The sequence below is a fragment of the Cricetulus griseus genome, assembly GCF_003668045.3.
Source record: "Cricetulus griseus strain 17A/GY chromosome 1 unlocalized genomic scaffold, alternate assembly CriGri-PICRH-1.0 chr1_1, whole genome shotgun sequence".
Lineage (NCBI taxonomy): Eukaryota > Metazoa > Chordata > Mammalia > Rodentia > Cricetidae > Cricetulus > Cricetulus griseus.
This window is the reverse complement of record NW_023276807.1, coordinates 67602293-67625976: the sequence shown is the minus strand read 5'-3', so window position 1 is coordinate 67625976 and position 23684 is coordinate 67602293. Positions and strand designations below refer to the sequence as shown.

Sequence of the window (23684 nt, the reverse complement as noted above, 5' to 3'; positions counted from 1 at the left end):
GAGGCCAAAGACACTTGGACCCTCCTCAGTTAGCGGCGATTGTAGCCGCCTAGTTCTGCCGCCCGTCTTCCAGGAGCCATTGCCTTATAAGCGGCGTGGATGGATTGGGTTGGCATCTGTTCTTTTCTGTCTATTCTGTCTCTGTGTTTTCATCATTTGTTTTCAATTCAGGATCCACCATGACACCCCCTTTCATTGAGTCACTTGGCGCCACACTAGGTAACTTTCTTTTTCAGTCTTTGTTTCTGTGCGGTTTCTGTGATGCCTGGAGGGTTGGAATGGGCTGGGTGACAGAGCAGGTTTGTTATCTGTGTTATCTGATGTGTTGCAGTCCACACCCTCATCGCCTGCTTTTCCGTGGTGTGTCAGTTTTATGTTTTCAGGTCTATTATTTCTGTTAATTTTGTAAATGTAAAGGACCTATATTAGGGTTTCTAGCAACATCTGTAAGTAGGCCTACAAGAATTGTTTAGGGTGGAGGTTCGGGCGGCAGCCTTCCAAAATCTGTAGGGGAAACTTGGTGCTAACAAGCATCATAGCACACTTCCAACCCCACCCCAGCTCCTTCCCATTAAAATCCTGAACACAAATGGAGAAGTGGCTTCTCAAGAATTTCAGTTCCCATTCTGTGTTTCCCATCAGGAGGAATGGACTTCAAGCAACACTCAAGCAAGAAAGGACCCTAGTGTTTATTGGTTTGTTTATTTGTTGGTTGCATTTGTTTGTTTTTGAAACAGGGTCTCACTACGTATCTCTGGCTATCCTGAAACTCATTATGTAGATCAGGTTGGCCTCAGATTCACAGAGACCCTCCTACCTCTGCCTCCTGAATGCTGGGATTAAAAGGCATGTGCCACTACACCCAGCAGAACAGACCCTCATAAGTGCCACCTCTGACCCAAGCTCTGGACAATGTGTCCAGGAAGATATACAATGGCCACAGGACGTGAGGTTGTAAATGTTCTCCAAGTTTTTTTTTTAATCTGCTTTCTAAGAAGGGAAGTTTCAGATCTTCTTTTGAGAAGTTCCTTTCTTACAACTTTAGAAAGCAGACTAATACAGTATAAATACCTCAAGGGACATCGGCAATCAGAAAATCTATCCATTACCAGAGGCTAAATAACAGCATTTGACACTTGAGCAACCTCCTAAACAGCTCCCAGAAAGAGACTTAGAAATACATTAGGACACAAGACGAGGGGCTGGATTACTGCTTTTTGCAGAGGATTTGGGTTTGATTCCTAGTACCACATTGGATGGCTCACTGTGGTGATTTGACAGAAAATGGCCCCCAAAGGGAGTGGCCCTATTACAAGGTGTGGCCTTGTTAGAGGAAGTGTGTCAGTAAGGGGTCAGGCTTTGAGGTCTCATATAGGCTCAAGATAACACACTACTTAGTGTCTCAGATCACTTCCTGTTCCTTGCAGGAACAAGAACCTGGTGCTAGCTCCTTCTCTAGCACCATGTCTGCCTGCATGCTGCCTTGCTTCCTGCCATGATGATTATGGACTGAACCTTTGAACTGTAAGAGAGCCACTGCAATTAAATGTTTTTCTTTATACGAGTTTCCATGCTCATAGTGTCTCTTCAGAGTAATAAAAACCCTAAGTTAGACACTCACAATCTCCTGTAACTCTAGGGGGTTCTGATGCCTCTGGCCCTGTAGGAACATGCCTGAAAATGGTGCACAGACATACATGGAGGCAAGACATACATATAATAAAACTTCAAAAGGAAAAGCAATATAAATTCATTGTACTGCTTTAGCACTCTCCACTCTATAGAACCATGTTTGCTAACCCTTTCATTTTGTTTCTATGCCCTGCTCCTGTTAGTGTTCACAGAAGTTAGGATTGTGTTATGTAAGGACTCTACTTGAACAACAGTAAACTGTCCACACATGCTTTAAACAGAAAAATGATATACCAAAGGAAGGGGCTCAGAGCAACTTACAGAATCTCCAAAAAGGATACAGAAAAAAGCAAGCCAAGTACCAAACATGGAACAGCCAGGAACATAATGGAACACACACATTCTACCAATGAAGGCCAGGCAGGGCCAGCTCCTGCTGCCATCACCAGGTGTTCAGTACACTGTCTCAGCATTCACTAACGACATTCTACCTCAAGCTGGACTCTGACCAATATGTAGCTGCAAGGAATGTTGAGAATGCTTGAGGGTTCTGTACTTCACCAATACTGACAAAAAAAGACTTCAGAGGCTGGAAAACACAACTCAGTAGGGAAATTTCTGTTTCCATTCAAAAAAATATTCGATGTGTTTTCAACATCAGAATGTTTAGGAGAAAATGAACATCTTAGAAGTCCTTCAATTGTATCTGAAGTTACCTCTCTACTTCATGGAGCAATCCAAAGGCAGACACCATTTTCTTTTACTGGACAACACTGCTACATGACTGAGAACAGACTATGTCACAGGAAGGCATTCCAGTGAGCTCTTTGCTTCCTACTAAGGATCAAAAACGTGAGCTCTCAGCTGCTGTTCCAGTGCCCCACCTCCCTGCCTGCCACCATCCTCCTCACCATGATGGTGATGGATTCCTACCTCTCTGGCCACAAATGAACCCTTCTCTAAAATGTCTTGACCACAGTGTTTTATCACAGTAATATACAAGTAATGAAAGTCTTGGGATGACCAGCTTAGGCCATGTTTTCTACCATGTTCCACTCCCTTTTGACACAAGTCTGTAACTCTGGCTGGCCTAGAACTCACAGAGATCCACCTGCCCCTGGCTCCCAAGTCCTGGGATGAAAGGGAGATAGCACCCACCCATACGACCACACCTTGCTCTTAAAAAGAAGCCCATTCTTCCTTTAGGTTACAAACTGATCTCTGATCCATCTCTCCCCGTTTCATCTTAAAAATTTATTTTACTTTGTGTATGAGCCTTTTGCTTGAATGTCTGCTTGTGTACCGTGGGCTTGTGTGGTGCCTTCAGAGATCAGAGGAGGACATCGGATTCCCTGGAACTGGAGTTACAGATAGTTGTGAATCATGTGGGTGCTTGGAATGGGAACAGGGTCCTGCACAAGAGCCACAAGTGTCTTAATCACCAAGCAAGCCATCTCTCCAGCCTCTCTGGCAGTTTCTCACTCTCTGGTAAAAGAATTAAACTCCTCCACAGCATAAACAGCTTTAGTGTTTGTTACTGGGTCCACAGTTCTGAGAGGGAGGAAGGACTCAGTGTGAATGAAAAAATCTGTAACAGGAGGAATCCTCAAGCTAAAACTCAGGGATTTCAAGCTTGTCCTGGTGGCACATGCCTTTAATCATAGCACTCTGAAGGCAGAGAAGGGCTGATCTCTGAGTTTGAGGCCAGCCAGGTCTATATAATGAGTTCCAGGACAGCCAGGGCTATATAGAGATCATCTGTCCCCCCTAAAAAAAACACAACAACATAAAAACTTGGGTTTTGCTGTTCGTGATGGCACACACCTGTAATCTCCACACTATGGACAGGCCAGTCTGGTCCATACAGTGTGTTCCAGGTCAAGCAGGGCTTTACAGTGACAACATAGCCTAAAACAATGAAAAAAACAGAGGCTGGAGAGATGGCTCAGAGGTTAAGAGCACTGGCTGCTCTTCCAGAGGTCCTGAGTTCAATTCCCAGCAACCACATGGTGGCTCACAGCCATCCTTTATGAGATCTGGTGCCCTCTTCTGGTGTTCAGAATGTTGTTTACATAATAAATTTTAAAAAATCTTTAAAAATAAAAGAAAAAACAAGCAACAAACCCTGGAGACATCCACAAAAGGGGAAGATGTTTTAGTATTGAGTTCTTCATGGAAATCCTCAATCATCTCAAGTAAGATGACCATCTAAGTAAGACGCTCTCCCCCAATCAGGAGTACTCAAAAACACCACACCCAAGCAGTCAATCCCTGCACTCAGGAGGCAGAGGTAGGCGTATCTTTTTGAGGTCAGGTAGGGATATATAATGAAATCTTGTCTTCAAAAAAGTGTCTTTCCTACCAGTATCTACATGTCCTTAAGGACTGACCTGTGACTACAGCACGAAAAAGACACGGTTGTTGCTGGCCCTAGACACGTCTGGGCCTAGAGGTAGCCCGGGAACCTGAGTGGAGGCCAGCCTGGGCCCTGGAAATGGATAAGCACACTGTCCTGGATGTAAACACTGGTATGAGCCTAAACATGGATGTCAGCCTACGGCTGGACTGTGGACCTGCGGCTGGCCTGGGCCCACACGGTGGCAGGCAGCCTGGCCCACTGGCCTTGGTCCAGCCTTCTCGACTTCCCGTTTCCACCCTCACTTTCTCTGGCAGCGTTTCTTCTTCCCTTTCTCAAAGCCACCACCTACTTTCCATTTCAGGACACACCGGGAGAGGCCCCGGCGGCAGCGCGTCACGTGGCCGACGGGTCAGGTGACAGGGACAGCCGGCACGTGACCGAAGTCACGCGCGAAGCGGAGGCTCGCAGGGGAGAGGCGGGAAGGAAGCGGCCGCCCCGGTGCCGCTCTCGCGAGACCCTCGCTCGGCTCACGTGACCGGCGGGCGCGGCGCTGCTCACGTGACAGGCGCTGCCGGCCGCAGGGTCCCCTCCGTGCCGGCGCCGCAGCTGCCGGGCCTCTCGAGTCGGTGGACGCGTCCTCCCGCCGGCCTCGCAACCGCCGCACCCCGGCCTCGGCTGCGTCGCGCCATGGCGGCCCCTGGCGCCCCGCGGTCGCTGCTCCTGTTGCTGCTGGGTGAGCCCGGGAGGACCGGGCGGGGTTGGCGTCTCGGGACGGACGGGAAGGGGGCGCCAGGCCGGGTGGGAACGGGGCGCCGAGTAGGCCTCGAGCCGGCCGGCTGGCCGGCTCCGCAGTGGCGCTTGCCGCTCGAAGCCCTTGCGGGCCTAAGGACACAGATGCGGGGTGGGAGCCCAGCCTGAGACCCCCCCTCCCCGGACGCTCTGGTGGGGGCCGAGATGGAGTTCCTGGGTGCGGGGAGCAGTGCTGCTGGCACCCGGGCTTCCTTGTGAGAGGAGTGGGTGCTGCCTCTGACTCCTGCCTGAGGTGCCCTCTCACCGCTGTATCCCAGTAACGCGCAGGGTTTGGCTGCAGTGCCAGCATCTGCAGGACCCGAGAGAGAAGGCTGGCGAGAGTTCACCCGGGCCACATAGGGACAGGTACTCCCGAGCACCCCTTAAGACACATCACACCCCAAAATTCTGTGACTGTGGCTTTATGGAATCTGGTTTCCCTTTTTATCTTGCTGCTTGAGTGAAATGAACTGTTTAAATCAATGGGAGACGAGAAGTGCACTTACCCGGCGGTCTCAAACCTTGCTAAGGGACCTGTGACCTTTCATGGTTCAGTAGTTGTAAGTAGAATAGGAATTGCTGAGACAAGTTCTGTCGTGTCGCAATGGCTTTATTAGAAGAGCTCACAGGGCTTGGGGATGCAGTTCAACAATACAATAACTAACTTAAAATAACATTGCTTATGGACCCGGAGTTAAATCGCCAGCACGGTCGAAACTACGTAGAACCCTTAGAGTGTTTATACTTTCTTTTCTTTATTTACTTTAAAAAAAAAAAGCAGAATCTCAACCATGTAGAACGTACTAGCCTGAAATTCACAGGTATCCGCCTGCCTCTGCCTCCCTAGTGCTGGGATTAAAGTCGTGGGACACCATGCCAGGCAGTAGTTCATGTTTTAAAACCAACCTCTGTCTGGGATGGTGGTCTGCCTTTAATCCAGCACTAAGGAAGCAGAGTGTTCTCTTTAACAGGCCAGTCGGGTTTTCGAAATGAATTCCAGGACAGCCAGGACTAGAGACCCTGCTGGCAATTAATTGATTAATAAACAAACAATAGATGAATAAAAGCAACCAGTGGTGGGAGTCTGAGGCAGGGGAATTTCGAATTGAAGGTCATCCTGGGTTAGGTGGTTTATGCCTGTAATCCTAGCACTTAGCATTCTAATGTGGGAAAATTTCTGTGAATTTGAGGCCAACCTAGGCTACAGGGTGAGACACTGTCTCAGAATCCAAGGGGAGAGAAAAATCTGTGACACTAACTGAGTACTGTATTCCATAAGTTATGTCCCAGCTTTCACAAAAGTACTTTAACTTTGATTTAGATCTTATTTAAATTTTTATTTCAATTTCATAACTTCAAAAATACTTTTATTTTTAGGAAAATTATAACTTTGGAATTATTGTTCCTATATTAATTGCTAACTTCTCCAAGCTGTCATTGTGTTTAATTGCTTAATAGAAAGCAGACTAGTATGAACTGAAACTAGTGTATATGGTTGCCTAATGGGACTACTGTTCAGTTGTTGGTGCCGACCCCATGACCTTCCCCTTTCTGGATGAGATCTGTTAGTCTAGAAGTATGAGAAGGCTTCTGCTAATTGTTATCCTGGACTGTGGGATCTTGAATTCTTCACTAGATTGGTGATTAAATGTTCTGTGGTCTCGTAATTTTGAACTGATACTCTGTTAGACCCAACTCAGACATAGTTACTTGACCTGGCCTTTTAACTATGCATATGTAGACTGTAGCACCTGGCACCTGGCCCCAGTCTCCTGTCCTGACACACGCCAGTGCATGGTGCTATCATGAAGAAATGTCTGCTTTGTAGCCATGGTCCTGAACTGGATCTAAGCAAAAGCAGCTCTCTACAAGTGCAGACACTTACCCCTTTTCTCCCACAGCGGCTTGTGTGGCATGTTCAAGCCTTGTGGAAGCTAGTCAGCAGGGAGGGAACCCTCCCTCTAGAGATGGTGGTTAAGTGTGTGCAGTGAAACTTTGGTCTTTTAAGTGTTAAAGGTGATTTATGTGTCACTAGATAAGATGTAAAGGAATCAAGCCAAGATATGGGTGTGGTTGGTTGGTGACAGGGTCTCACTCTGTAAGTGAACCCAGGCTGGTTTCAAAATACTCCCTCACGGCTGGGCGTTGGTGGCGCACGCCTAAATTTAATCCCAGCATTCAGGAGGCAGAGGCATGCGGATCTCTGTGAGTTGAGGCCAGGATGGGCTCCAAAGCTACACAGAGAAACCCTGTCTCGGAAAAAAAAAAAAAAAAAAAACCAAACAAACAAAATACCCCCTCACTAGGAGGTTCTGCAGAAGCAGCATTGTCAGCAGGCCACACGCTGGAGCAAACAAAAACTGGACCACTCACTTGCTGTGACCTTGAAACAAGTTAGTATCTCTGGACCTTTTCACCTCAGCAGGAGGGAATCATAGCAGGCCTTTTAGAGTTGTCATAGTAACCTGATGGAAGCATGCTTTGAGAAGTGCCTGTCACAAAGTAAATGTGTCACAAGTAGCTGTTAAGCAGGTCTTCATGATGGCAACACACTTGAGTCCAAGAGTTCCAGGACATCCTGGGCAAAGAAGCAAGAGAGCCCCCAAAACAAAAGTGACTCAGTAACAAGGCCTTTTGATTAAAGGGTGAGCTGCTGAGGGTTCTGTCAGTCAGCCTCGAGGCTCTGCACTCTTCCTGCCTCTGTTGTGTAATCAGGGTGGTTAGGTGGCTACTCCTGGCCCAAGGTCACGTAGCTAGTAACTGAAGAGCTTCTAACTTGAGCATGTGTGCTTCCCACTGCCTTACTGGTTGCAGGGAAGGGAATTTCCTGTAGTGTTTTGAAAGAACTAGCCAGAATTACCCTTTGACCTATGGAGAAAGGAGAAATGAGCAAGTTGTCATTAGTAGGTAGGTGGGATTCGTGACAGCTGTTCCTGTCTCAGTCCCAGAACTGCCTTAGACATCTTAACTGATTGGGGAAAAGCCCTTTTTTAAAAAAATATTTAAATTTTGCACACCTTTAAATAATTTTTTAAAAGTTATTTTATGTGTATGAGTTCTGCCTGCATGTATGTACCTAGTGCTTGTGGAGGTCAGAAGAGGGCATTGGATCCCCTGGAACTGGAGTTCAGGTTTGAATGGTTTGAATGGTTGTGAGCCACCATGTGGGTGCTAAGAAAGCCAGGTCTTCTGCAACAACAAGTACTCTAAATTACTAAGCCATCTCTTTAGCCCCATTTTAGTTGAAATTTTCACCAGGGCAGTGGTGGCACACACCTTTAATCCCAGCACTCTGGGAGGCCGAGGCAGGCAGATCTCTTGAGTTTGAGGTTAGCCTGGTCTACAGAGCGAGTTCTAGGGCAGCCAAGGCTACACTGAGAAAACCTGACTCAAAAAAACAAAATAAGTAAATTTTAGCTTCATCTTTTTATTTTATGCATGAGAGTTTTGCCTGCATGTATGTCTCTGCACTGTATATGCAGTGCCCACAGAGGCCACAGAGAGTATCAGATCTTGTGGATCTGGAATCCTTGTGAGCAGTCATATTGTTGCTAGGAACTGAATCTGGGTCGCTGAAACAGCAGCCAGTGCTCTTAACCGCTGAGCTGTTTCTCCAGCACCCCCCCACACACATTTATTTTATTTATTTTTATAGGTAGTAGAACTGAAGACAGTTAATTAAGAAAGAGAAAGACACCAGAGAATGGGAGCAGCCAGTGACTGGGAAAAGGCATGTTCTCAGAAATCACAAAAAATCTTTTAAATTATAGTAATAATACTTTGTTTTCTTTTGAATATGCATGTTTACTAGTTTGGGAAAACTGTGATTGTTACTAATTTGGGAAAAGTATGGTTGACAAACTACTAGGGTGACAAGAAAACTCATGAGAAGACAGCCTAGTTAAAGCTGGACTTTGTGCTCCCATGGGGGCATCTGTTGTGTTGGCGAGGGAAAAAGCTCAGACACTTTTTCCTAAAGACATCTCAGGGCAAGGAAGTCCTGCAATAGTGACCTTTTTTGCTGTGGGTCAGGCAGGCTACAGTACTTTTGGTTTGGATTTTAAGATATTTTGTGTAGTATAAGGGGTCCTCAAAGAGACCAGAAGAGGGCGTGGAACCCCATGGAACTGGAGTTACAGATGAGTGTGGGTACTGGGGCTTGAACTTGGGTCTTGTGGAAGAACAAGTATTCTTGATCATTGAACCATCTCTCTTACCCCTAGTTTCAGTTGTTTCTCTGAATCAGGGACTTGGTATGTAGCCATGGGCTGGCCTAGAAGTTGGTAGGTAAACCAGGCTGGCCAAATACTTGTGTGGTCCTTCTGTCTTTGCCTGTCTAGTTCTGGGATTACACATGTGTGCCACCACACTTGGCTATTATGCTGGCTAGTTTGTGTCAACTTGACACAAGCAAGAGTTATCTGAGATAAAGGAGCCTCATTTTAGAAAATGCCTCCATAAGATGGGGCTGTAGTCAAGCCTATAGGACATTTTTTTTTTAGTGATTGATGGACGAGGGGACATTGTGGGTGGTACCATCCATGGGCTGGTGGTCCTGGGTTCCATAAGAAAGCAGTCTGAGCAAGCAGGGGTCGGGGACAAGCCAGTAAGTAGTACTCTTTTTTTTTCTTTCTTTCTTTGTTTTTTCCTGGAGACAGTGTTTCTCTGTGTAGCTTTGGAGCCTATCCTGGCACTTGCTCTGGAGACCAGGCTGGCCTCGAACTCACAGAGATCTGCCTGCCTCTGCCTCCCAAGTCCTGGGATTAAAGGCATGCGCCACCAACGCCTGGCCAGTAAGTAGTACTCTTAACATGGCCTCTGCATCAGCTCCTGACTTCTTTTAGTAATGAACAGTGATATGGAAGTGTAAGCCAAATAAACCCTTCCCCAAGCTGCTTTTGATCATGGTGTTTTTATCACAGCAATGTTAATCCTAACTAGTACAGTCATGTTCTGTTTTTAAATGTCTGTTTTTATGTATGTGCTTGGGAGAGCGTATGTATAGTGCTTTGCCCTTGGAGGTCAGAAGAGAGCATTGGAGCTTCTAGCTCTTGGGTTTGGATAGTAGTTACTCTAAATTTTTTATTTTTTTTTTAAAGTTGCAAGAATGAAATAAATTGGGTTCATTAAAGTTCATTTGTTTTCTCAGGAAGTAAGATTTTTTATTTTGTTGTTGTTCATTTGTTTGTTTTAAGATGGAGTCTTGCTGTGTTTCCCTCTTGGGCTTTGAACTTACTATATAGAATGTCCTAGCCTGAAACTTGTGTTCCTGCCTCCCGCTCCCAAGCAGACATCTTGGGCCCCAGATGTGTCAGTGTCCTTGAAAGAGTGTATACAAGCTTGTAGCAGCAGAGAGATGTGACAGCATGCCACCTATTGCTGGACAGTGATGGCTGATAAGCCTGTGTAGTAGCATGGCTTTAGAATGAGCAGGAGTGCCTAGCTTTGTTTGTCTGTAAACTGTAGTGACACTCGCTAATTGTCAGTTATGGTCCCCTCCTCTCTCTACTGCTTTTTTTTTTTTTTTTTTTGACAGGGTCTTACTATGTGGTCTTATCTGGCCTAGAACTTGCTATATATATAGACCATGCTGATTTCAAATTCACAGAGGTCTGTCTGCCTCCTGAGCACTGGGAATAAAGGTGTTCATTGCCATGCCCAGCTGAAAGTACTGCTTTTCTAACTTGCTGCTGGGCATCCTGATTAGGATAGTGGGGTTGTTTGTAGGTTTGTAGATGGGTCTCTGCACTGTGGGTGGCAGACAGGTGATCCTCTTGCCTTAGCTTCCCCAGTGCTAGGATTACAAGTGTGAGGTTTATTAGCTTTATTTCAAAAGCCAGAGAGCAGCTGTGCTGGAGAGACCATTATTCGCTTGAAAATCTTTAGAGCCTTCATATGTCCTTGACCCTCCACAAACAGGGCAGCCCTCACTTGTGTGGATTGAGGGTGTGCCCAGTGTCCTTCAGCCATGTGCTGGTGAAATCCAGGCACTGTGTCTGAACTCGTGCTTCCTTTGCCACACCCCTGGTCTGAGAGGTAAAAACTAGCCAAACTGTAACTACTAGTTGCAGACACTCCCCTGGGTTTCTGCAGTAGGCAGTTGCTTGCCTGGCATGAGGTGTACTTTTCAGGCCCCACACATCTTACAGATAGAGCCTCTGGGGGACATATGCCTAGGGTAAGTACCCTGATAACCATACTCAGGGTCTGTAGATAGGGTTGGCAAGCTGATGGGACAGCCTGGAAGATGGCAGTTTTCTGTGGGATCCAGGGTTGGGGGATTAGGAGTAGGGCAGCAGCCTATAATCCACTTGTCTGGTTCAGAGTTTACCGAATACTGTGAATCTTAATAAAAGTTACCAGAAACAGAAATACCACTTGTACTTTGAAGGAGGTGTATGATTGTTTCTTTTTACTGGAAGCAGCAGGCCTTGCACACGGTGCCTCAGCATTGTTTGTGGTGAAAGACAGCAATGGCACAGCTTGTATAATGGCCAACTTCTCTGCCTCCTTCTTCACCATCTACGAGACTGGACATGGTTCTAAGGTAGGAGACGTCAGCCTTTGTGGGACTCTGAAAAATTACCCTACCTTAGTCTATCCTTCTCCATTGGGCATATAGCTTCAAGACCTTAGGTAACCTCAGTCCCTGCTGGTGTCTGCAGCCACAACAGACCATTTGCATTCTGTTTCCACTGTTCAGTGAACACATTTTCTGGATTTCTTTATAGTTGCTTTACAGCCACCTTATAGAACCTCATGGTTCAGCAAGTTTGCCAAATGCTTCCCTGGTGCTACTTGGTTAGCTTTCTTGTATTTTTTGTGGTCAATATACAGCTCTATGTCTTTTTGATCTTCATTTGCTTTAGACAATTACTATATTCCGAGAGATGTATTCTCAATAGTGGCATGAGCAATGCTATAGACTGTGTTCCTTTAAGAAACATGCTCTTAGTGGACTGAACCTGGTGCACACACATTTAGTCTGAGCACTCAGGAGGAGGCAGAGGCAGGCAGATCTTTTTTGGGGGGGTGGGGTGTCTTGATTTATGTTTTGTTTTTCAAGACAGGGTTTCTCTGTGTGTATCCCTGGCTGTCCTGGAACTCAATCTGTAGACCAAGCTGGCCTCAAACCCACAGAGATCCTCCTGCTTCTGCCTTCTGAGTGCTGGGATTAAAGTTGTGCACCACCACTGCCAGGCCAGGCAAATCTTTTAATTCAAGGCCAACCTGGTCTACAAAGTTGAGAGTCAGAACCACACAGTGAGACCTTGTCTCAATGAATAAACAAACAAAAAGATGTTCTTAGTGGTTTGTTAAAGCAGGTTTGTGTTTATACAGTGAGTACAAACTTTATGTTTGTTCTTGGGTTGCTAGCAGATGAGTAGCCTATATTTTAAATTTCCTTTTAATTATCTGTTAGTGGGTATTTCACACACTCATTATATGTTATTACCCTTTTAAATGCATCCCTAGATCATGAGATACACCATACCTGTAAAGGACCAGAAGTTAAGGCCTAGCCTGGGCTATATGAACCCTGTCTCAATAAATTAAACCCTGAATCACATTGTGTTTTCAGTCCTTGGTTAGAACTGTCGTCTCTCCCATAACCCCATACAGCAACACTCAGTTCTGCCCTGGAGCCAGTAGGAACTGGGCCTGCAGGATTGCCATTCCTTAGAGTTGCTGGATCCCTGGCTCGTCTGTACTAGTTCTGTGTAAATACGCAAAGGCTTGTCTGAGCCTGTTGTAAATGAGTGCTTGCCTGCTTATGTCTGTGCAGTGCATGTGTGTAGTGCCCATGATGGCCAGAAGAGGGCATCAGATCCCCTGGAGCTAGAGTTCAAGATAGTTAAGCCATGTAGGTGCTGGGAATTTAGTCTCAGTCCTCTGAAAAAGCAACCAGTGCTCTTAACCACTGAGCGATCACTCCAGCCCCTCTAGTTTACTTTTCAAATTTACGTGTGTGCACATGGATGTGTCTGTGTCTGTGTCTGTGTCTGTGTACATGTACACTTTGTGAGCATTCTGCCACAGTGCATGGATAGAAGAAGCTAGAGAACAACTTGGGAGAATTGGTCTTGCTACCATGTGGGCCCTGATATTGAACTTAGGTTATTGGGCCTGATGGCAGGTGTATTTATCCACTGAGCCATTTTACCTGCCTTAGCTTTTTACTTCTCTTAAGTGGTTTGGGGCCCTAGGATTGGTGAGGGTGTCTGGGTGGGTCTATTGGTTTATGAGTTTATAGGGTTTATAGGGTCTCACATACTTGTTGTGACCTAACATCCCTGACTCTAGCTTCCCGCACCCGAGTGCTGGGATTACAGGCTTGCCCCATCTGACTTGGGCTATGAAGTGCTAGAGAACAAGGTTAGAGCATCATGCATGCTAGACAGACAGTGCTCTTCTGGCCAAGCTTCGTCTGTCACCCTAAGAAAAATTCTTTTTGTTTCATTTTTGTAATATAGTTTCTCTGTAGCTTTGGAGGCTGTCCTGGCACTCACTCTGTAGACCAGGCTGGCCTCAAACTCACAAGGATCCACCTGCCTCTCTCTGCCTCCCAAGTGCTGGGATTAAAGGTGTGTGCCACCACTGCCCAGCCAGGAGACATTCTTTAAAGAGATATTTTTGTTTCAAAAAAAGGGGTAGCATCAAGTTAGATTTTTTACTTTCAAGGTAACTTTGGCTTTGGTTCTGATATAAATTGAAATTTAATAGTATGTTTTTAAAATTTTATGTCTATGTTGTGTTTTATTACTAAGCACTGGCCAGCCTCAAACTCCATGATCCTCCTGCTTCAGCCTCCTGAGTATTAGAATTGAGCTGTGCACACAATGAATGAGAAGCAGATTAAACTATGACTAATAAGTCAGTTCTCTCTCACTTGATTTACTCTGTTAGTAGTAAGTACGATATATTAAAAGTGAACACTTTAAGCCAGGCGTTGGTGGCACACGCCTTTAATCCCAGCACTTGGGAGGCAGAGGCTGGCGGATCTCTGTGAGTTCGAGACCAGCCTGGTCTACAAGAGCTAGTTCCAGGACAGCCTCCAAAAACCACAAAGAAACCCTGTCTTGAAAAACAAAACAAAAACAAACAAACAAAAAAAAGTGAACACTTTATAGACCACTGTGTGCCCATACCTACCACAGTCTGTTAGTGTTTCAGAATACTTAAACCTGGCTGAAGGTTCCCAGTGCACAGCAGATGGAAATGCTGACCACCCTGGTTTAAGTCACATCTTGTTTGCATGCATTGAACTACACTGTATCCCAACAATTTATACAGATACTGTACCAAATAAAGTATTTGCAGATGACTGTATTAGCATTGATTGAAAGGTACATTTTTTTTTTTTTTACCAGTATACATACAGATCCCTCTTTGCCAGATGTCTCCTTAGCAGCATACATTCTCATGGAGTTATGTCGGAATTGTATTTGTTCTAGAACTCAACCTTTGAACTGCCGTCCTCTGCAGAAGTACTGAATAGTAACAGTTCTTGTGGTAGAGAAAATGTTTCTGAACCCATCCTCACAATTGCTTTTGGAAGCGGATATTTATTGACGCTCAACTTCACAAGAAATGCAACACGTTACAGTGTCCAGGACATGTATTTTGCTTATAACTTGTCAGACACTCAACATTTCCTGAATGCCAGCAACAAGGGTAAGTCTTCTGTGACAAAATGCAAAACTGAAGGGAAGAGTAGAGAACTAGCCTTTCTAGGAGCCATATGAGGGTCTGTTAGGTCTGCCTGCCTTTCTTAGTCATGACTTCCTTTTTCTTTTCTCTCCCTTTCTTTTAATGCTGGCCAGAGCCGAAGTATTTTTTCTCTGGTACTTTAGGCTTTTTCCGCTCCCCACTGTATGGCTGACTGCATTCTGTCTTACCACAGGTGGCATAGGTCTCCCTCTTTTGCTTCTCCACCTTCCTCCCTCAGCCACTGAGATTTACAGCTTGCCTGCCTGAGGTTTCTCTTTTAAACTAATAAAACTGTTCTTAGGCTTCAAAAGAAAAGGAAGAATACAAGGTGATGGTAAATAAGTCAGTTTAACTAAGTACTACACACAGTTAAAAATTGTGTTTTGTTTTTGTTTGTGGCTTTGGATATAGGGATCCACTCTGTAGACTCCTCAACTGACATCAAGGCAGACATCAACAAAACATACCGGTGTTTGAGTGCTATCCAGGTCCACATGGGCAATGTGACCGTCACGCTCAGTGATGCCACTATCCAGGCCTACCTGTTGAATAGCAACTTCAGCAAGGAAGGTAAGATGCTGGCTGGGCTGAGGTGGCTGCAGGTGACACACTCCACAGTGCAGTGAGACTGCACCACTGTCTGGCAGCTCTTCTGCTTTTACGGACAACAGCCTTTGAAGATGAGATGGCATGTCCTGATTAAAAGGGTAGAATGGTTAAAACAAGTGGTCTCAGTTATTCGTGAAATATGGAAGAGTGATCTTGTGGACAGTGAGGGATATGGTTAGGAGTTCAGACTCCCAATAACACTCTACCTTCAAGCTAGTTTCCTCAGACCAGTTCAGGCAAGACCTGTCTGAGGAGGTGTGACCCCCTGGCCTGTACCTGTTGACCAAACTGGTAGGCCCTGATGCCACTTTTCCCCAAATCCAATCAGTCAACTCTGAAATTAAATCGTCCATTGGAAAAGCAAGGGCATGTGATTTGTGTAAGATTTACCTAGCCTGCCAGCCTTCTAAAAACCAAGACCTGTCCTATTGACTTTCCTTCTGGGGTTGCCCCATAGTCCTAATGGAAGACTAATGTGACTGCTGGAGAGAGCTAACTCGGGTTGTCTCTCAGTGCTTTCAGTTGGAGTTCAAGGGGTGTAGCATGCATTTTCTCAGCAGGTGGCACACTAGTACAGGCTCTATTCTGCCACCTAAAGTTAAAAAAGGAAGTATTTCATTACATATGGAGCTGACTTTGAAGGTTAGTATCTAGAAGCATAGTTTTACTTTGACCCTTTTGTTTTGTTGAGACAGTCTCTATTATGTAACTCTGATTGATTGTCCTGCAACTCAATATATAGACTAGACTGTCCTCAGACTTGTGGAGATTCACCTGCCTCTGCCTTCTGAGTGCTGGGATTAAAGGTGTGCGCTACCGTGCCTGACAGCATAGCTACTTGCATTAGTTGCATGTGCTTTTGCACTGACTCTAGCAAAGCCTAGTTGAGATAGAGTCCTACTCTGAAATATGTACTGTTGTGTTACAAATAGAATTGGGTTTTTTGTTATGTTTTGCTTTTTCCCCTTTTTAAAAAAGTTTTTGTGTGTGTTTTGCCTACATGTACATGTTTGATGTCCAAGATGGCCAAAAGAAGGCATTAGATCATCTGGAACTGTAGTTATAAACACTTGTGAGCCACCAAGTGGGTGCTGGGAATTAAACCTGGGTCTTCTGGAAGAGAAGCAAATGCTCTTAACCTGGTGAGCATCTCTTCAGCCCACAGATGTGCCTTTCTGTTTCCTGATCTAGTGACAAAAGTGTTAATGATGGGACAAAGGGTAAAAGATACCCACCCCACCCCCACACAAAGCCAGATATAATTAGGAGAAATAGGGTGGTTCTGAAGATGCTTACTTGGGCTAAATTCTTCTACCAGCCTCGATGCAGCTTACCTTCCCAACAAACAGTGGGAAAGAGCAGTGCCCCTTTCCATAGATGTGTATACAGACTTGCTACCATCACATGGTTAGTGACTGAGGCCAGAGTCAAACATAGCCTTGGACTGGCTCCCATACAGTCTGTTTTCAAACCAGCTGGAGCTTTATCTACTTGGGGAGGTGAAGAGAGGCAGGTGGTGGCCTTTCTAAGACATGTTGTCCTCTGAAGTGCCTCCACAGGCAGCTTGTGGTAAACTAGGCAGAGTAACAAAACTTGGGAGCAGTGCGTGCTTGGAGTTTCCAAAGCTCCAGGTTGTCCATCCAGGTGGAGGCCAACATTCTGTCTATGGGGATCCTGCTCAGTTGTGTGGTACACATATGGGTTTAGTTTTTCTTTTTTAAGAAATAATTATTTTGTGTGTATGAGTGCCGTGTGTGCATGTAGTGGGTGTCAGAGTTGAGCCCTTGGGAGTCAGTTCTGTATTTCTGTGTGGGCTCCAGAGCTCTCCCTCCAGTGGTTAAGCCTGCACGTGCCTCTCTACCTGATTCGAATCCTATGTTTTTATGCTGCTGGTCTGCTTTCATAGTTTCCTAATAATTGTTACTTAACACAATTCGGTTACATCTGTGAGTGTGTATACATGTATTATTGTTTGTAAGTATCATAGGGGTGGCCTTGACAAGGAAGGATGCCTCATGCATCATTCTTTCTGTTAACTGTAAAGGATCAGACCAAAATAAACTTGAGTACTTCACAAATCTTTTAAAAGAAAATAAAATAGGGCTGGAGAGATCGCTCAGCAGTTAAAGAACATTGGCAGCTCTTCCAGAACTTGGGTTTGAACCATCAGCACACAGATGGTGGTTGCCAACTGTCTGTAACCCCAGTTCTAGGGGATCCAGTCCCCTCTTCTAGCCTCAGGCACCCATATATGTGCAGGCAAAACACTTTGGTTTTGGTTTTGTTTTTCAAGACTGTATAGCCCTGGCTAATCTGGAATTCTCTCTGTAGACCAGGCACCTCCCTTACCCTCCAGGCTCTTGCACACCCTTGCTGATAGTACTAGGCTGTAGTTAGTGCATGTGTTCTAAGAAATGACAGACCTGGCCAGGGCCTGACTGTCAAGAACCTCTGTCTTGTTTCTAGCACAGTGCCTTCCTTGTGACAACTCACTGTGGACACTTCAATTTATGCTACCTTGGTGTATGTGATATGACCTAGACGTCACTCCCTTATGGTAGGGTGAGGCTTTCTCTTGGCCTCACAATATAGGTTTTGTATGGAGAAGGAGGGCTAGGATGGGGGTTGAGAGAGAGAGAGAGTGAGTGTGGGGGGGTGGTGCTCTGGGGCCTCCCTCTGCTACCCAGAACCTGCTGTCCATGTACCTAGCAGTTGTGGGAGCGGAATGTCCTGCAGAGTTCATACGTGGGTGTTTCTAGTTCTGACATGCCCTCTAGTATCTGGGGTAGTCATAAGCAAGCTGAACCTTGAACTTCTTTACTGTCCCTGCAGAGACACGCTGCACGCAGGATGGACCTTCCCCGACCACTGTGCCGCCTAGCCCCTCACCACCACTTGTGCCCACAAACCCCACTGTGATTAAGTACAATGTGACTGGTGAAAACGGAACCTGCCTGCTTGCCTCTATGGCCCTGCAGATGAACATCACCTACATGAAGAAGGACAACATGGTAGGGAGGAACGGGGGGTTGCTTTTATTCATGAAAAGAAATACGGTGCTTCAGGTTGTTGCTTAGTATACCTTCTGTGGTGCAAAACAAGAGGCAGTGCTGATTTGAGCCCTGTGTGCACTTCTGTCCACTGTTGAGTCTTGAGCTGCATTTGTCTGATTGAGCTGTGGCACACCATCTGCCCACAAAAGTCCCTGATGCTAAAAAGTGCCTTGATCCTTGTTGGAGCATCATATTTTCCTTCAGCTTTTACTACTGAAATTTGTGTTATTTGTACACTTCTGAAGTTCGTACCCTGATAGGAATAGTGTCTGTAGGGAAGGGAGAAGGTTGTTGGTTTGAATTTTACAGTGTATGGTTGAACCAGGCCAAGGCTGTATGCACCTGTGGTCTTAGCTGTTCAGAAAGGAAGCCTTCGGCAGAAGGACCTGCGGAGGCATTGAGGCTGGAGAAAGCTAGAAAAAGCATCAGGGTCTTTTTAGTCAGTGTTGTGTAGAGGAATAGAACTTACAGAGTGAATGTATATCTGTAAGCCATTCTAATAAATCCCTGTGTATATGTATGTACATATATAGTATATTATGTACATTTTGAATGGATGATGGATGGATGTCTTACTTAGGGTTTCTATTGCTGTAAAGAGACACCATAACGACAGCCACTCTTGGGAAACATTTAATTGGGGCTTGCTTACAGTTCAGAGGTTTAGTCCATAATCTCCATGGCAGGAAGCATGGCATCAGGCAGGCAGACATGGTGCTGGAGAGGTGGCTGAGAGTTCTACATCTGATCTGCAGAAGAAGAGACATACTAGGCCTGGCTTGAACTTCTGAAATGTCAAAGCTTGTCCCCTAGTGACACACCTCTTCCAATAAAGCCACTGGCCTAATGATGCCACTCTTATGGGCCTATGGGGACCATTTTCATTCAAACTACCACTGTGCGTGCGTGGATGTGTTATGATTTATTAGAATGGCTTTTTAGGCTTGGTCCTGCTAACCCAACAGTGGTTGTCTGTTAATGCAAGGCCCAAGAATCCAGTAGTTGTTCAGTGCACCAGATACAGATTAAAATTGGGTTTTCCCAGGGGAGGAAGGATTGCAGGAGCCAGAGGAGTCAAGGATACCACAAGAAAACCCACAGAACCAGCTAATCTGGGCTCATAGGGGCTCACAGAGACTGAATGGGACAGTCAGGGAGTCTGCATGGGTCTGAACTAGACCCTCTGCATATATGTTAGGGTTATGTAGCTTGGTCTTGAGGAGCAGTAGGAGCAGGGGTTGTCTTTGACTCTTTATGCCTGTTTTTAGGTCCTTTTCCTCCCACTGGGTTTCCTCATCCAGCCTTAATATGAGGGGAGGTGCCTAGTCTTAGTGCAACTTGTTATGCCATGTTTGGTTGATGTCCCTAGGAGGCCTGTCCCTTTATGAAGGGAAATGGAGGAGGAGTGGGTAGGGGTGGAACTAGGAGGAGCGGAGGGAGGGGAAACTGTAGTCAGGATGTAATATATGAGAAAATAATTAAAAATAAATTTGAATTGGGTCTTCCCACTACAAATGATTTAATTAAGAAAAAAAAAGTCCCTCACAAGTGTACCCAGCCACTTGGATTTTAGTTATTCCAGGTGTTGTCAAGTTCACACCAAGAATAGCCATCACAGGGTCCAATCCAAGCCTCTGGTGCCAGATAGCAGTCTGAAGATAGTAGCACGTTTGGGAACCCAGAATGCTGCACAGATGTGGTTAACAGTCCCTCCTGACTTGTTAGAATGGATGTCCACTTTATTAGCCATTAGTGGTGGTGTCTGTGTTTCAGAGGGTCACCAGAGCCTGGATTGACGACTATGTTTTTCTTGTCAGACTGTGACCAGAGCATTGAACATCAGCCCAAATGACACAGCTAGTGGGAGCTGCAGTCCTCATGTGGTGACCTTGACAGTGGAGAGCAAGAACAGTATCCTGGATTTGAAGTTTGGGATGGTGAGGTTCTTTTCTATTTCATCACGTGGGACATAGCAGGCTGTGGTGACTTCAGGGAGTTCCAGTGCTGCTTCGGGAAGGAAGAGGTGGCACCCTCTGTTGTGCCCACCCCACATGATAGGCTAAGTTTCCTTCCTCACTTCTCACCAACAAATGCCCTCTGACTTATTTAGTCTGCACATATTTGGGGGCGACCTGTAATGAGTTGGGTGATGGGGGCTGCAAAGAGCAGTGTGTGGAACCACGCTGTGCCACCTATTTCTGTGCCCTTCTTTCTACTACGTGTACCATCTTCTGGCAAGTCACGTGTATAGTTAGCAAAGTTGAAAATGTATGTGGAGTGTCTGATTATTTCTGTAGTGCTGGGTAATGTATGTGCCCAGAGCCTCCTGTGTGTCGCCCAAGAGTGTCCCAGCCAGCACAACCATTTTAATATGGCACACACATGAGCTCATTCATAATTTCTTGTAATAGATTTGAACTTTGTTGTACTATTCAAAATATTTTTTAATAGCATGGTTCCTGTCATCTCAGTTTTAGTGGATAAGCTGGTTCTAACAGGTCTAGGAGGATTTAAGCATATTCGTGCATGTTTTATAATCTAACTATGGGTTGGAGAGATGGCTTGGCCACTAAAGGCTAGGCTCACAACCAAAAATATAGTCCAAATACTGAGAGATGCAGACAGGAGCATGAGTTCAAGACTTCCCTGGGCTACATAGTGACACCCTCTATAAAAGGAAAAGGTCTGGAGTGAGCTATTCAAATGTATGCTTTGCTTTTGTGCTACAAATGCAGAAGTCCTCTTGACCAGATGACACCCACCTGTGCTGTAAGTGACTGATGGCTGTCTTTTCTTTCAGAATGGCAGTTCTAGCCTGTTTTTCCTACAAGAAGTCCGGTTGAACATGACTCTTCCCGATGCCAACGGTGAGATTTGCTTCTTCCTTCCTATGGCTCATGTGCTTGTCATCCAGTAGGGCTGTGGTTGAGCAGACTGTCTCACATTACAGTGTCGTCACTCATGGCCTCCAACCAATCACTGAGAGCTCTTCAGGCCACGGTCGGGAACTCCTACAAGTGCAACACCGAGGAGCACATCTTTGTCACCAAGGAGTTTTCCCTCAATGTCTTCAGCGTTCAGGTCCAGGCTTTCAAGGTTGAAAGTGACAGGTTTGGGTCTGGTAAGTAGCATCCATAGTAACCGTGGCAACAGAAGCATCTCAGATATTCTTGTGGGGCCAGGTCGTCGGGCAGTGCCCTTTACCTCCACTGAGAGCTTTCCTTTCTTCCCCTTGTGAGGAAGGAACTGCAGGCATAGGTATGACAAGGCTGCCATGGATGAGAGAAGACATTAGGAAAGTGACGATAGTGTCTCTCTCTGAACGTGGTCTCCAGGGTGCTTCCTGTCTTGAGGGACCTGTGCCAAGATACAGCACAGCTGACCATTGGTCCAGCGTGATGGGCACCTTTCATTCTAACCTGGGTGGAGCATACCTGGGATTGCCCAGCTGCAAGAGAGCACTCATGTTGTCTCCTCCCATTGTCCCTACCCTGGCCTCATCCTTTCCCCTCAGGAACAAGTAGGTGAGGAGGGTGGACCCAGTAGTGAATATACTGGGCTGTCTTTCTTGCAGTGGAAGAGTGTATGCAGGATGGTAACAACATGCTGATCCCCATTGCTGTGGGTGGTGCCCTGGCAGGGCTCGTCCTCATCGTCCTCATCGCCTACCTCATCGGCAGGAAGAGGAGTCATGCCGGCTACCAGACCATCTAGCCGGTGGACAGGCGGGTGCGCTGCGCCAGACGCACAGGGGCCTGTTCTTATGTCCCCGAGCTTAGATAGGTGTGGAAGGGAGGCACACTTTCTGGCAAACTGTTTTCAAATCTGCTTTATCAAATGTGAAGTTCATCTTGCAACATTTACTATGCACAAAGGAATAACTATTGAAATGACGGTGTTAATTTTGCTAACTGGGTTAAATATTTTGCTAACTGGTTAAATGTTAATGTTACCAAAGTAGAGCTCTAAGGAGGACAAGAAGGCTTTCAGAATCGCACGGCTCCCCCATTTGACTTTTTTAAGACTTGGTGTTTGGTTTCTTCATCCTGTTACTCAGATTTAAGCCTTACAAAGGGAATCTCTGGCCTGACACTTGGGCGTGGTAAGGGCGGCTGATCTTTAGGCTGCACGCTGAAGATGCTAGAAGGGAAGAGCAGGGAAGCCCTGCACAGAGGCATTCACAAGGGCAACCTCTGGACAGGCTTGGGCTGCCTGGCCTGGGGACCGGAATCTGGCATCTGGCTGGGCACAACCACCAGTGTTTCTGTGCTCTGCCACCCATGAGCTGGTACTTTTCTAAATAGAAAAAGGCATTATTTTTATTTACTTTTTGTAAAGTGATTTCCAGTCTTCTGTTGGTGTTGAGGGTGGCCCCGTTTCTGCACTGTGTACAATAAAAGATTCACACTGCTGACCTGTCCTGCCGCATAGGTGGGTTGTACACTGAGGACCAGCTCACGTAATGCATTGCCTGTAACGATGCTAATAAAAAGTCTCCTTCTTTGTCTGTCTGGACTTGTGCTTCTGTGATCCAAGAGATCCCTAGGAGTGATGCTCATGGTGTGTGGGGTGAAATTGTGCGCTCATATGCTTACTTTTGGGACAATGTTAGGATATCCAGCCTTCTGCTTAGCCCATGAGTAAACTAAATGGTGGTTTTGTTGTTGTTGTTGCTGTTAAAGAGATGTTAACTTGTCATGGTTCTAGATGCTAGGTGATTTGTTGTTGTTTTGAGGAAGGGTTTCATGTAGCTCATGCTGGCCTTGAGCTTTCCATGTAGCAAAGGGTGCCTTAAGCTTGTCCTCCTGCTTCTGCCTCCCAGTGCTGGGATGAGAAGCATGTGCTACCATGTCTGGTGTTAGATGAGTCTTAATTGATGATAATATGGCCATATAATTATAGTCTCCAGGTGAGCTGCACCTGTGTCACAAGAACCACATGCACATCAAACATGGGGTGAGTTGAAGAGGCCCAGGGCTATTTCCTGGAAGCTCTGATTTGTCCGCCCTCATTTCTGTCCTCTCAGGCACAGGCTGTCTGTTGCAGACCAGGACATGCCAGACTGGGTAACTGCACCCATCTGTAGCATCCTCTGCTCGAATGTTGGTGAGATTTGTAAAGACTTGGGAAACCTCTCCAATGACCATAGCAGCTATATTCATGATGGGAAAGGCCCCACCCTCCCATCTTGTGGGCCGTCTCCCTCTGTGCAGAAGACAGAACAGGAACCCTGCCTTAGAAGCACCATGTGCCCCTGGCTTCAGAAGCCAAAAGCACTGCAGAGAATCCACATGGCAGGCACACCAAGGTCAGCCTGCTGGCCCTGGAACTAGAGCTTCCTGTCCGATGAGCACAGGGATCGTAGACTCAGGCCCCAAGACTCCTGCTTTTGGGGGAAAGGGAATATGTACCTCCAGGATGATCTGTTGGTTTGCTGGCAGGGCTGTAGGGAACAGGAGCATGCTTGCTTGAAGTCAGCCCTTTGAAAGGGACTGAGCTGAAGGGAGCTCTGTTCCTTGTTGGGTACAGGC

At 46.1% G+C, this 23684-nt stretch overlaps 1 protein-coding gene across 1 annotated transcript; it reads left to right on the top strand.

Annotated features, from left to right (window-relative positions):
• The first annotated feature begins 4548 nt into the window (after nt 1-4548).
• Nucleotides 4549-22656, top strand: Lamp1 (lysosomal associated membrane protein 1). Its single transcript, NM_001246830.1, is given in 9 exon segments — nt 4549-4724; nt 11206-11327; nt 14236-14455; nt 14903-15061; nt 17933-18111; nt 19971-20090; nt 20954-21020; nt 21104-21274; nt 21728-22656. Coding segments are annotated over 9 exon segments (1224 nt in total). The 5' UTR covers nt 4549-4678; the 3' UTR covers nt 21868-22656.
• The last annotated feature ends 1028 nt before the right edge of the window (nt 22657-23684 follow it).